This window comes from Lactuca virosa, chromosome 3 (assembly GCF_052849685.1).
Source record: "Lactuca virosa cultivar CGN04683 chromosome 3, Lactuca_virosa_CGN04683_v6, whole genome shotgun sequence".
In the NCBI taxonomy this organism is placed as follows: domain Eukaryota; kingdom Viridiplantae; phylum Streptophyta; class Magnoliopsida; order Asterales; family Asteraceae; genus Lactuca; species Lactuca virosa.
This window is the reverse complement of record NC_136428.1, coordinates 289,892,483-289,906,335: the sequence shown is the minus strand read 5'-3', so window position 1 is coordinate 289,906,335 and position 13,853 is coordinate 289,892,483. Positions and strand designations below refer to the sequence as shown.

Sequence of the window (13,853 nt, the reverse complement as noted above, 5' to 3'; positions counted from 1 at the left end):
CCATGCTTCATCATCTTGCTGAGTAGATGGTTGAAGCGATCGAAAGTCTGAATAAGCTTCTCTTCAGGTTTTTGTTCGAAGTCACCAAACTCAGAGAGCAAAAGGGTTTGGATCGAGTGTTCTAGATCCTCATCGGTTGAGTATAATTCTTTCAACCTATCCTATATTTCTTTAGCTGTTGTGCATGAACTCACCAGACTAAAAGTATCGGATTGCAAAGCGAACCTGATCATCCTCATGGCTTTAACGTTGCATAACACCTTGTCTTTTTTGTCTTGAGGGATCTTATCTACGTCCGCCAGGAGTTGGTTATACTCCTTTTGAGTCTTGACTGTTCGGTTTGTTCCAGAGTGAACAAACGGACCCAATGTTACTGCTTCCCAGATTAAGTACCCATTCTCTTCAGATCCAACTACATAGTCTTCGAAGTGATGCGCCCACACTTCATAATCCTGAGTATAAAGAATGGGAATCCTTGTAGTGGATCCGATACTATTGGAGATGTTGATTGGATTGATCTGAGAGTCATCGTGAGACATGATGAACTTTTTCTGTTAGAATCAGACTTGTAACGATGAACTTAGGGTTTTATCAAACACACTAGATACTTTCGACAAGAAGAAGACAGCTTCTATATATTCATAAAAGTGGAAACCCTAAAGGATTCTTCAAACAGAAGAGATGTGTATGTATTACACAGCTCCTGCTCAGATACCAATTGATGAGAATATTGCGCTATAGATCGATAGATTCCAAACAGAAAAACTATATTTAATCAAGTAAAGAACACAGGAATGGGTCAAATGGTGTCGAATGATTAATAACTCACACCTCAGAAGAGCTCGATGAAGAATTTCGACTGTAGAGGTGTGTTAGGGTTACAATACAAAAGCTAATAATAAGATTGACAACTAGAGAGCTATACATGCATGCAATATATATATGCTAACCCTAATAATTATCCACGGTTGGACAGGCCCAAACCGGGTAAACTAAATGGACTAATGACTGAGCCCAATGACGCAACACTTAGACTCAACATTACCCTTAACTTAACTTGGTCCAAAACAAAGTCCAAACACACACTCTGGAAGCCCAAAAGCCCAATAATCAACCAAGGCCTAACATATGGCCCAAATTTCCAAATTGGGCCCAAACCTTTACATGGACTTATCTTAAGGCCCAACCATTTATTCTAGTCCAAACAATTGGCATTCCGATGGTCCAATATCCCATAATCATCAAGGCCCAAATTTGGCCACTTATGGCCTAATTTTCCAAATTGGGCCCAAGCCTCTCCAATGGGCCTTATCCTAAAGCCCAATAATTTTCTTAGTCCATAAACATGTTCCCCATTTGGCCCACAAAGCCCCACAGCAAGATAGTCCAAGAAATGGCCCAATAAGAACCCAACCCCAATTAGGGTTTTTCACATAAAATGACGATTAGGGTGAAGTGTTCCTACTTAACCCATCAAGGACTTAATCCATTAATGACTTAATCTGTTAAGTCCATCACTCCATTAGGCCATTCATACATTGCAGTCAGGCGTAAATCAAAATTCCAATCTAATAGTCCCAACACGGGTCCCGGCAAGTCCCAACAACAGTTCCCTAGATTAGGGTTTTCTAAACCATAATTAGGGTTTCCAACCCAAACACAAGTCAATTAGTCCCAATGGTTATGTTTTTGTCTAATTTAAGCTTCACTAGGCCGGGCACCAAGCACTGCCACCTCGGGCAGTGGTGGTCGACGGCGGCCCACGGTGGCGGTGGGGGTTTTCCTTGGTTTTTCTCCGACCAAAACATCCAATCAACATCCCAATCATATAGGAAACTCACTCATACATATCTAATGACACTCATAAAACCACCCCCACGGCAGCAGGCGACAGCAACCGGTGGCAGACACCGCCTCATGGTGGTGGCAGTGGGTTTTCGACCAAAATTACACACATTCCACACCACAAATACCAAAAGCAACCACTACACTCGAACATACGCACATTCAGCCACCTCTTAGGCAGCAGGCGTCGCCAGAAAAACACAAACAGTCCCCCCCCCCCCCCCATGGCCACTCACGGCGGCAGTGACGATTCCAACGTCACACCCATAAAAGAACGAGAGAGAGAGAGAGAGGGAGAGGAAGGATGGGTTATGGGTAGACTTACCGTGCGTTTTCGGTGGCTCAGGAATTGCACAACAACGATACAACCGGTTTTCCTCGGTCCTCGGTGGTTCTCCGGCTGCCCACGACGTTTCCGGCAGCAGACGTCGTGATGGTGACCTTCAACGACATTGTAGCGGAGGCGGTCGGACTTTGTGATGCAAGCGGCGGCTGAGAGCACTCCATGGTGGCGGCTGTATTGAAAGCTAGGGTTTTGGCTTGAATGGTGCTTCCATACACGGGAGGAATCGACGGGTCTTAGACTCCTGGCCCATTTTAATACTTCACCCAAATTGACATATTCGTTTCCTCCTTTCCAAATCCTCTTCAACTTAAATCCAAAACTTACCAAACAGACCCTTCCCTCAGAAATCTTTACAAACTGAATCCGAAATTTACCCTTTGGCCCTTGCTTCCTAAAATCTATTCAACACAAGTCCAAATGATACCATTTAAACCATAAATTCCGAAATTTATAACATTTTACTCCCAAGGGTAACACTAATAAACTATTATGGATTTGGGGCTTCAAAAATAATATGAAATATACTTCTTATCCCAGGGTTCATTTACTTATTTATTTTATTTAATCATAGATATTTAAATCCCAAAATAGAATGTTACAAATAATATATTAATTAGAAATGGTATTATCTAATTAAGAATTAATCAGAAATTAATTAGAACTAATTTTAAGATTAATTGGATTAGTTAATAGTGTAAGGACCTAAATAGTTGAACAAAAAGGGTTCCAGAACCTTCCTAATAGAGGTGGACGGTTTGGAGAGTGATTCTAGGGCTTCTAGAATATCCCTTGAAGATAATTAGGAAACCAGATAATTACCTGATTTGAGATATTATTATTTTAATCAAGTAAGGGTTATTTAGGGTTTTCTTATCAGCTATAAATGAGGCTTTAAACCCTCTAAATTCCAGCCACTCTTTTTTCTCTGAGTATAGCCAAAAAATTTCCTTTATTATCCTATTTCTTCAAGTTTCCTAGTTGCTAGGGTTTGGGTGTGAACCATAAGAGGCATGAGATTTCTGGTGATAGCTTCCAAGAGTTTTGAAGAAGGATTTGATTAGTTATTACTATAATAACTAAAAAGGTATGTAACCTCCTCTATGAATTTTGATTTCACTAGGTTTATAGGGTTCTTGTTGTTCAATAGAATATTATTTCAATAGTGTTATGACTAAATTGAATAGGTTCCATGTACCCTTAAGTGCATAATGATTTATCTGCCTTATTGCATGTAAAACCCATCAGTTAGGAAAAATCCGTTTATGGAATTAAGCAAGCTCTAAGGACATAGTATGATATGTTGATGACATACCTTCTTGAAAACAGATATAAGTAGGGAGCCATTGAAAATACAATGTTCATCAAGAAATCAAGCCCTGAAATTAATCATGCTCAAGTATATGTATATGATATCATCTTTGCATGCCCAAAGGACTAACTGAGTAAAGAGTTTGGAGATATTATGTCTAGGAATTTCGAAATAAGTATGATAGGTGAGTTATCATTCTTTTTGGATCTTCAAGTGAAACAATAATCAAAAGGAATCTTCATAAATCAAAGCAGGTACATCACCAATATGCTAAAGAAGTTCTCTTTCGCTGATTGCAAACCTACTAAGACGCCAATGTCCCTTACACTGAAAATATTTGTTGATCAGTCAGGGAAAGATGTGAATCCTTCTCTTTACATGGGAATGATTGGGTTACTTCTTTACTTAACAACAAGTCGCCCTGATATCTTGTTCCTTACCAGCATGTGTGCTCGCTTTCAAGCTAATCCAAAAGAATCACATATTCTCATTGTTAAACGATTTTTTCGATATCTGAAGCATACTTCAAATCTTGGGCTATGGTATCCCCAAGATTCTGATTTCAATTTAGTCGGTTACACTGACTCGGATTATACAGGGTTTACTCTCGACAGGGAAGAGCACATCAGGAGGATGTCAACTTATGGGCAATAGATTTATCAACTGGTCTAACAAGAAACAATCATCATTGGCATGTTCAAGTGCTGAAGTAGAATACGTTGCCGCTGGAAGATGTTGTGCTCAAATCCTCTAGATTTAAAATCAACTTCTGGATTATAGCTTCAACTTTTCCAAGACTTCCATATGATGTGACAATACCCACGCCATTTTCATCATATTCAAATGGAATCTAGTTCAATAATAAAAAACCAAGCACATCTAGATTCGTCATCACTTCATCGGGGAAAATTTGCAAAAAGGGAAAAATTAACTTGATGTATGTTCCAACTACAAACTATCTCGCTCATATCTTCACCAAGCTGTTGGACGAACATAAAATCATATTTCTTATTGGTGAATTGTGAATGCTTTCTATTTTTTAAGGTTTTTCTTCTTTAAAGTTCAGCTTCATTCAACTTTATGTAAAAAGGGAAAAAAATATATTTGATGATGCAAACTCTTGTGGCTGTGGGCATCCTTCTCGAATTTAGGCATCAACCATGAAGACTAATCATGGTAAAAATTTGGGGTTTGTGCCAAATGAATGATAAATTTAACTGAAATCTTTATCATGTCCTCCTCCTATATATTTGCTTGGTGAATATTTATTTTAATTTGTAATGTAACTCTAAAAGTGTCTTGATGAATATTTATGCCAATTTGTAGTGTGATGAAATCTACTTATTTGCATCTTGCCTAGCTACTTGATGTTTGCATTTTCTAGTTTTAATAAATTCTAGATCTTAAGCTACTTATGGAAATTTACCCCCCTGTTTTCACAAATTACAGTAGTTTATTCATGGAGAAGTACTAAATCAATTTATAAAAGAGGAATATATCAATTAATGCCATGTACCAATTATTATGTCATATCACAAATAATTAGACCAAGTCACCCTTTACATGCAAGAGCCGACTACCGGTGGGTAACATTAGAACAAACTGTATAGTTTGTTGGTGTTTTTTTATACAAAGATCTTACTTGGATGATCATTTTTGAACATACCAAACTTCGATGATGTTTTTTGAATGATTTTGAAACATAGTTATCTTCCTGAGTCATTTTCCATTAATTAATTTGTACCGGTAAATATTGGTTACTATAAGGTGACATTTGCACAAAGTATGTAGTTGATTGGTGTCTTTTATACAAATACTTTATTTGGATGATGTTTTTTAAATGATTTTGAAACATAGTTACCCATTAAGTCATATATATATATATATATATATATATATATATATATATATATAGAGAGAGAGAGAGAGAGAGCTAGGTTCAAATGTTTCTAGCAAGTATTATGTGCATGTATGCACCAATGAGAATTCAAGAAAAAAATAAATCATTAATGTAAAAAAAAAAGGGTAGATGAGTCATTTTGTTTTTATAAACCAAAAATAAATTCTTATATATTTGGTATATCCCTTAAATCACGTCTATGTTTCTAGCAAGTATTATGTGCATGTATGCACCAATGAGAATTCAAGAAAAAAATAAATCATTAATGTAAAAAAAGGGTAGATGAGTCATTTTGTTTTTATAAACCAAAAATAAATTCTTATATATTTGGAATATCCCTTAAATCACGTCTACTATTATTTGACTTATTTCAAACCATCATCTCCACAACCCTAATGCAAATCATCGACCTCTTCTTTTCCCTTCTTGATCCAACGCTTCACTTAACTTCTCCTCTACCACCTCTGTTTCTTGAAACCGAAGCCTTTCACCCCAAATATCAACTTATACGCCCCAACCCCACTGAACCGAAGACTTGAAATATTATTTATTTTTGAAAGAGTTGAAATATTCTTTATTTTGATTGTGGTTTTCCAGTTTTTTCCTCGACATCTCTACTTTCTCCCAAATCGACGCCTCTCACAGGCGATGGTCATAGTGGACGGAGGGTTTGTTTTTGCCAGTCTGATTCCGCCGTTTGTTCCCAATTTCATAGTCCTGAGGTATTGAAGGTTTTGTGTATATCAATAACAGGAGTATAGTATGACAACTATATCCATACTCGATCATGCTCCATCACATGAGTTGGGATGTGCATCAATTGAGAAGGTTTTGTTTTCTTAATCTTGTTGTGGGTGTTATATACATTTCATATTGTGTTTATATTAATTGATTCATGTAGCTAATAATAGTACAAAATGAAATTGCTCAGCAACTTTCAGTTAGAAGGAAGCATAGAAAAAGATTTAAGTTTGTATGGTTCCAGCTCTTGTATCAGGGCCTTTTAATGTAAGTAACATTCTTTATTCATGTGTTCAAGTTGATGAGTTTCAATTTCTCTTATGTAGATGCTCTTCTTTCTTACAAAATAATGTTTTTAAATCTTATATGAAAACCACGTTTCTATGCTTTATTGGGTCTGACATATATTTTTTTTTCTTTCGGTTATGGAATACAATTCTAGGTTGTTTGTGCCTTTTTATTTTTCATCAACACAAATTAATTTACTCTTTGAACCTTGTGGTATGCATTCTAAATCAAATATGTTGCTGGAAATTATGTTTATAGGTAAACTATTGCAAGTAAATCATTAATATGGTTTTTGGCTTGTTTGATGATAATGCCTAACAAGTGTTTGTTGAAATGCCTGAAAGAGAATTTAAAGAATTTAACCTTGTGGTATGCATTCTTTCAGAATTACTAGCAACACATGTTTTATGTAATTGTTTAAAACGATAATTAATTTGTCTGTGTATTATTTCGGTTCAATTTGTGATTTTGAATTCCAATTTCTATTGTCCCGCGTTATTGTATATTTGAAATCTAAAATTATATTAGCAGTAAGTACAATACTTTTGAATGTATTATATGTATTCTATCATAATGTATTCTACCAGAATAAAATCGATGTATTCTGCCAGAATGTATTATATGTATTCTGTCATATTCTATGTATTCTACCAGAATATATTAAGTGATAGTTAATTGCAAGTAACATGTTTTTAACAATTATTAGTTTTTGTTGTATTTGTGATAGGAATGGCTGGAAAAAGGCGTTGACGACCTAATAGGAATAACTTGAAGAATGAATAAAGTTTGATCATACTCACAATTTAAGAATGTTGTTATTTTTTAAGAATTTTAATCATTTTTGTTGATATTCTTTTAGAATATGTATAATTATATTAAAATGTATAAGGATTTTAGTCTGTAAGAATATGTATGAATTTGTATTTAAGTTCGGATGTATAAAAATATATTAGAATGTTTGTTATTTTTCAACATCTGATTCAAGAATTTTGTTTTTCTTCAATAATATTCTATTAGAATAAAATTCTGAAAGAGCATCATTCTAACAAAAAACAATCTGACAGAATAAAATCGGTAAAAATTGAAATTGAATTAATTTAAAAATTCAGGTTTTTTAAATTAGGAGAATTAATCATCCCTAAAAATCCGAAAATTTCCTTTTATAAATGTAGTTAGTTGTCCAAAATACCATTTTGCTAAAAAGTGTGTGATTATATGGTACAAGTTACCCCATTGTAATATCATACACTCTCAAATCATATCCATTGATTAATTTAATCCGTTGGTCCAAATCTGTGCATTCTGGCACCCAATACTTAGTAAAAACAAAATAACCTAAGCCTATATATATATATATATATATATATATATATATATATATATATATATATATATATATATATATATATATATATATATAGAGAGAGAGAGAGAAAGATAGGTTCAGGTATTTTAAGTAAGTATTGTATTATTGTATGCATGATTTTGGACCAATCAAAATTTAATAGAAAAAACAATAATTAAATAAATCATTAAGGGTAACTAGGTAATTTGAGAAATAACTTCCGCAAATACTCCCTATAATTTTGCTAGTTACGTTGATTTTAACCTAATCCCCCCATTTTATATACGGCCTACGACTGAACCTATCAATCTTCAACACCGGTGTAGGATCAATCTTTATCACCGGTTGAAGACTCCTTCACGATGTAGGATCAATCTTCATCACCGGTTGAAGATCAATCTTCAGGATCGAATCACTACTCGATGAAGATTTGGGAACAGAGCAAGAGAAGGTGGTTTACATGCACGACGTCAATAAACACGGCTACGCAGTCTGCTACAACGCATACGGCGAGTATCAAAACAAGGAATTATACCAAGCAACCTTCTCCGACGAAGAGAAGCGCACGAATTTCCTTCGATGGAGAATCCAGTTCTTGGAAAAGAGCATCAGAAAGCTCAATTTCAGCCCTGATGGGATCTCCACCATCGTTCAAATCATCGATCTCAAATTTCCCCCTCCCCATTCAAGAAAGAACTCCGTCAAGTTCTTCAGTTGCTCTAGGACAATTACCCAGAATTCGTCGCCAAACAGGTACCTACCTCTCTATTAATAATCTGTCAGTTCAATTTCATAAATTGTCTGGGACATGAGGACATATTCTGATCTTTGTCTACTATTCTGTTGAGTCTGCGGGGAGGACGTTCAAAGATGGGGATTTTAGGGCTCCAAACGGTGGGGAGAGTTCATCGGCCAGGAAGGCTCCTGCTGTGGAGAATTTGTTGCCTTGTAGCTTGGAGGATCTTTATAAAGGCGCTAAGAAGAAAATGAAGATCTCTAGGACTGTAGCCAATTCTGCAGGGTACGTCTTTTCTGGTATTTTGCAATTTCTTTATCTAAAATTCTATACATCAATTGTGCAAATGAGTATTAACATACTATTGATTCTAGTCTATCGAGTAATGAGTATTAACATACTATTGATTCTAGTTTGGCATTGGCAGCTTTTAGGTTGCTCTATATTGTATTGTGGTCGACCCTTGTGCAACTTTCTTGGTGTTTATTGTTACAGGGCTATTATGTGTTGGAATCAAAGAGGTATTCCTTCATTTTCTTCCAAAGATCTTTTTTTCTTCACTAAGTTGTGTTGGAAGTATGTTGCTATTCTTGCATTTAGCCCTTTAATTTTGAGCAAAAAATGGTAATTGCAATAAACTATGCATAAACAAATAGTTAGTTAAACATGTAAAAAGATGGTATTAATGTTCATTTAGAAAGTAACCTCTTTAAGCATCAATTAGTATCAATCAGACCGATTAAACTTTGATTTGTTTCTCATATCCCAGTCACTCGTGTTAAAAAGATTAAAATGCCCTTATTATCCTATATTTCTTGTTAGCCTTGTTTGTGTGTCTAATGTAGCCTAGGCCTGGCAATTGGGTTGGGTTCGGGTTGGCGGGTCACGGGTTGTCGGGTCAGAAAACATAAATTCAACCCAACCCATATAATATATGGGTTGACGGGTTGGCGGGTCACGGGTTGGTGGGTTGGAAACCTTAACCCAACCCAACCCAACCCATATAACCCGTTTAAGTATATGGGTTCGCGGGTTCACAAGTTAATGGGTCAAACCCAACCCATATAACCCGTTTAATAAATAAACAACACATTTTAAAAAATGAGGTTTATTTAACATAAATTCATAAAATGATTAAAGTAATTAACATAAAAAAAAAGGTTTTCAACATAAATTCATAAAGTCAATAACATTCAAATAAAAATGAAAAATGAAAACATTCATAGAAAGTGGATGTGTTCTTCGTTCGTGACTCGTGAAATAACGACATGTATTTTTTTCTTTTTATGATTAACGAACCGCAAATGCAGATTAGTCACATACGAATACGGAAGGAATACAATGATACGGAATATTACGAATACGGATGGAAATCAAATTTAATTAATATATATATATATATATATATATATATATATATATATATATATATATATATATATATATATATATATATATATATATATATATATATATATATATATATACGGGTTGGCGGGTTGACCTGCGAACCCAAACAGATAACCCAACCCAACCCATGAAATAAACGGGTTGGTGGGTTGGCGGGTTGACGGGTTGGCGGGTCAAAAATCTCAACCCAAACCCGTCTATTTTCGGGTTGGGTCAGTGTCGGGTTACGGGTTGGGTCGAGAGTTGCCACCCCTAATGTAGCCACACGATAAGCCATAAATGAAACTTTACCCTTTTTTCCTTTAGTGTTAAAGCATTTCTAATTTGCACAAATGCAATTACATTTTTGTTGCAAAACATCTCTTTCTTTTGTATCTTATAAAAGTTGTGCTCTTTTATTTATTTATTTATTATTTTTATTTTTTTGCTTTCTATCACCCAAACAGAAAAGAAGATTGATGAGGCTCCAAAGATAAACACATGTACATGTTCCATTTTATAATATTTCTATTACAACATTGTACTTAAAAAAATCTACTTATGTTGTGTATGTGTATGTGTGCTTTATATATATATTTCATTGTTTTATACTGTATACTTTTTTTAGCCTCAACTTCAATGACTACACGTATGTCCAAAGTCATCTTATGTTAGACATCAACAATATCAAGATGCAACAATAAGAATCTGGAATGCTTGAAGCTAATCACATTGATACCTTCTTCCATGTTGAACTAAAGGATTTAAATTTCAAAAAAAAAAAAAATCCTATTTTCCTTGGTTTATGTATTGTTATGTTAGATATGAAAAGGATTTTTCAAATCATGACGCCTTGATAAGAGTAAAAATTGAAAAGACAATGTTGTAACTTGTAATCGAAAAAAAAAATGGAAGTAGAATCATTGCTTTGTTAGACTGTTAAATGCAAAAAATAGCATCGTTTATTATAAAATATCATACAATTTATTTTTCTATTACAACAAAAAATCAACCTAATTATATAATTATCATCCAAATACAAATCACAATGCTATATCCGATACATTTTACAAAGTCCAATATCCCAACAAGAAAAAACACAACGCTATAATACAAAAATAAACAAAAATCCAAAGCCCTAACCACAAATTGCAAGATCTTTCTTGGAAGGTCTAAAACTCAATGCATAGAGGCTATAAATACAAAGATTTGCTTGTTTGGACTTAACAGAGAATTGATTGGAAGTGGTGATAGAGGCAGGAACATTGCATGCAGGAGATGTGCTTCTGATTAATGAAGCTCTGCATGTGTTAAGAACTTGAACTTCTTCTTTAGCACAATTGATTCCATCAACAGAAGGAATTTCCAATTTGTAGACTCCATGTTTGTTTGTAGTTCTGTTAACTGAGAATGATATTTGTTCTGTTGTTCTTGGAGATGCTGCTTTGAACTTGCAATCTATTCTTACTTCTGCGCCTGTGGTGTTTTTGATGGGTTAAAATGCAAATACAAAGCAATTTTCAGTGCCTTGATAACACTTAAGATTGTGACACTTGTAACATTTAATAAAAGTAATAAATTTTTATTACATTTGTCATCATCTAAAAGTGGTAGGGGATGGGTTGGAATATAATTAGTGGTGATTGTCTATTAATCTTATATTTTTTACTGAATAAATTAATAGAAAATGTTGGTATGTAAAATTACTTGTGTAGTTTGTATATTTGAGATTTAGACACGCAAAATAAGTTAAAAAAACGAAGGCAGAAAGACGATGACCTATTTATTGAAATCAAATAAAAATTTATTATATAATACTAACTAAAATGAGAAAAAGTACCAAAAGTGTGATTTCCTAAGTTAAAACTAAAGGGACGATAAATGTAATTAATCCATTTCCTTATTTAAAAACTAAAAATTACAGGGACAAAAAGTGTAATTTTTTAAATTAAAAACTGTAATTAATCCATTTTGTTTTAGAATTAAAAACTATAGGGACTAAAATGTATTTTCCTAAATTAAAACTAAAGTGCTCAAACCTGTAATTAAGCCATTTCCCATCAATTAAAAGGTATATATAATTAGGTAGAATTTTTGATGGGTTAACTGCAAGAAGTAATGTACTTCTTTGTTTATTATAGCATCTTAATTTCATTTTTTTTCTATTATCTTATTGTAATTTGAAAAATCTACAATACTATTTTAGCAATTTCATACAATCGCAAAGCAATTTTCACTGCTTTAATTGAGTTAGATTTTTCAAAAGCACGATATTTTGCTAAGAAAAAGCTGAAATTACTATGCTATAACTGCGTAATTTTACTAAAGTACCATGTTTTAATAAGAAAAAAGATGGAAATACATTGCCATTTCATAGAACATTTTTTTCTAAATGGTGTGTGTGTGTATGTCTGTTGATTCTATCAGGTTATATGTACATGATTCCAGAAGGGTTAAAAGCAAAATATAGCAAACTACAAGAGTGTTTGTTTTATCTTTTAAAACATGTTTTAGCTTTTTAAAAGATAAAAAGCTAAAAGATGTTTGGGAAAAGCAAGAGATCTTGTAAAAGCTACGTTTAGATATAATACATTTGGATATAAGGAAAATGATCTTTTTGGACTTTTTGCAACTTTTCCTAAAAGGACTTTTGCCCTGTTAAACCAAACACCCCCTACTTCCATTCATTTGTTTATTATAGCAACCTAGTTTATCCCTTCCTATGGCAACATTGTAGTAATTAGAGCAATGTAATCGAAATACAAATACGAGCAATAATTGCAATCTATCTTCAGAATTTCATAACAAATAAGTGCAAATACGTTGAATATTTCGTGGATTTAGCAATACATTAATATTAAAACACAAGAAAATTCACAGAAGGGGATTAAAAATTTAAAAACCTGGCAAGAAGTAGCTGTGGGTGGAGAAGGAGTTGTTAGAACATGCATCACAGTAGACAACACCAACGACAGTGATATGGGGAACAGGAACTTTGGAGTTTGAGATTGCGACTTCAACAAATGAAAAAACTACAAACAAAAAGAAAAAGAAAAAGAAAGTGTGTGATTCCATCGGAAACAATGGTGGTGATGGTTGTTATGGAGATGAAGAAGACATGGAGAGAGTTTTTAAGTGTTGAAAGGAGAAAACAAAAACATGTGAATGATTTTTGGATGGATGTGAGATTCGTCAGAATTCAGAAAGGTGGGTTGCTTGTTTACATTCACAAAAAAAGGTCCAGACAGACTACTTTCTGTCACTTATCAATTTTTTTATTAGTTTTGAAATCATGACAAACAGCTTCGACAGATGAGTACTGTTTTGTAAACAAAATTAGCGAAACAGGTCTCATTGGTTGTGAATGTCACTATTAGCAGATCTTAAACTTAGAAAAAGATATAAAGAAAAAAACGAAATGGTCTGATCCATTAAGATATTGAGCTTGAGAGTGGTCTACACTCTAGAAGACCTTTTAAGGAAGGGAATATGACTTACCTTAACTTTTCGGTAAGTTTATATCTCGGTAACTATCTTTTTTTTTACACATCTAGGTAACAAACTTGTTGGAAATGTACACATATGACCATTATGATCTGCTATAGCAGGTTAAATCCTAGATGTGAACGCTTTCAACAAGTTCGTTACCTAGATGTGTACAAAAAAAATAGTTACAACAAAACGAAAAGTAAAATTAAATTACACGAATGGTCCCTGTGGTTGGGGGAATTTGTGTTTTGGGTCCCTAACTTATTTTTTTAACTTGGATGGTCCCTATTGTTTATTTTTGTTGCGCGTTTAGTCACTGTCTTACCTAAAAAGACTATTGTGCCCTTATTAATTTATTTTTAATTAATTTTCTTATTTATGCATTTATTTGTTACATATTTAAAAAATTAATAGACCCCACATATTTGTATCTCCTCGGATGATCCCTACTGTTTATTTTTTAAT

General features: G+C 33.8%; 1 protein-coding gene across 1 annotated transcript; it reads right to left on the bottom strand.

The window, feature by feature from the left end:
* Positions 1 to 10,843: 10,843 nt before the first annotated feature.
* On the bottom strand, positions 10,844 to 13,090 carry LOC145167255 (uncharacterized). Its single transcript, XM_079086387.1, has 2 exons — positions 12,803 to 13,090; positions 10,844 to 11,375 (listed from the first exon to the last, which is right to left on the bottom strand). Exons 1-2 carry the CDS (start codon positions 12,972 to 12,974, stop codon positions 11,038 to 11,040), a joined length of 510 nt encoding a protein of 169 aa, XP_078942513.1. The 5' UTR covers positions 12,975 to 13,090; the 3' UTR covers positions 10,844 to 11,037.
* Between the last annotated feature and the right edge of the window lie 763 nt (positions 13,091 to 13,853).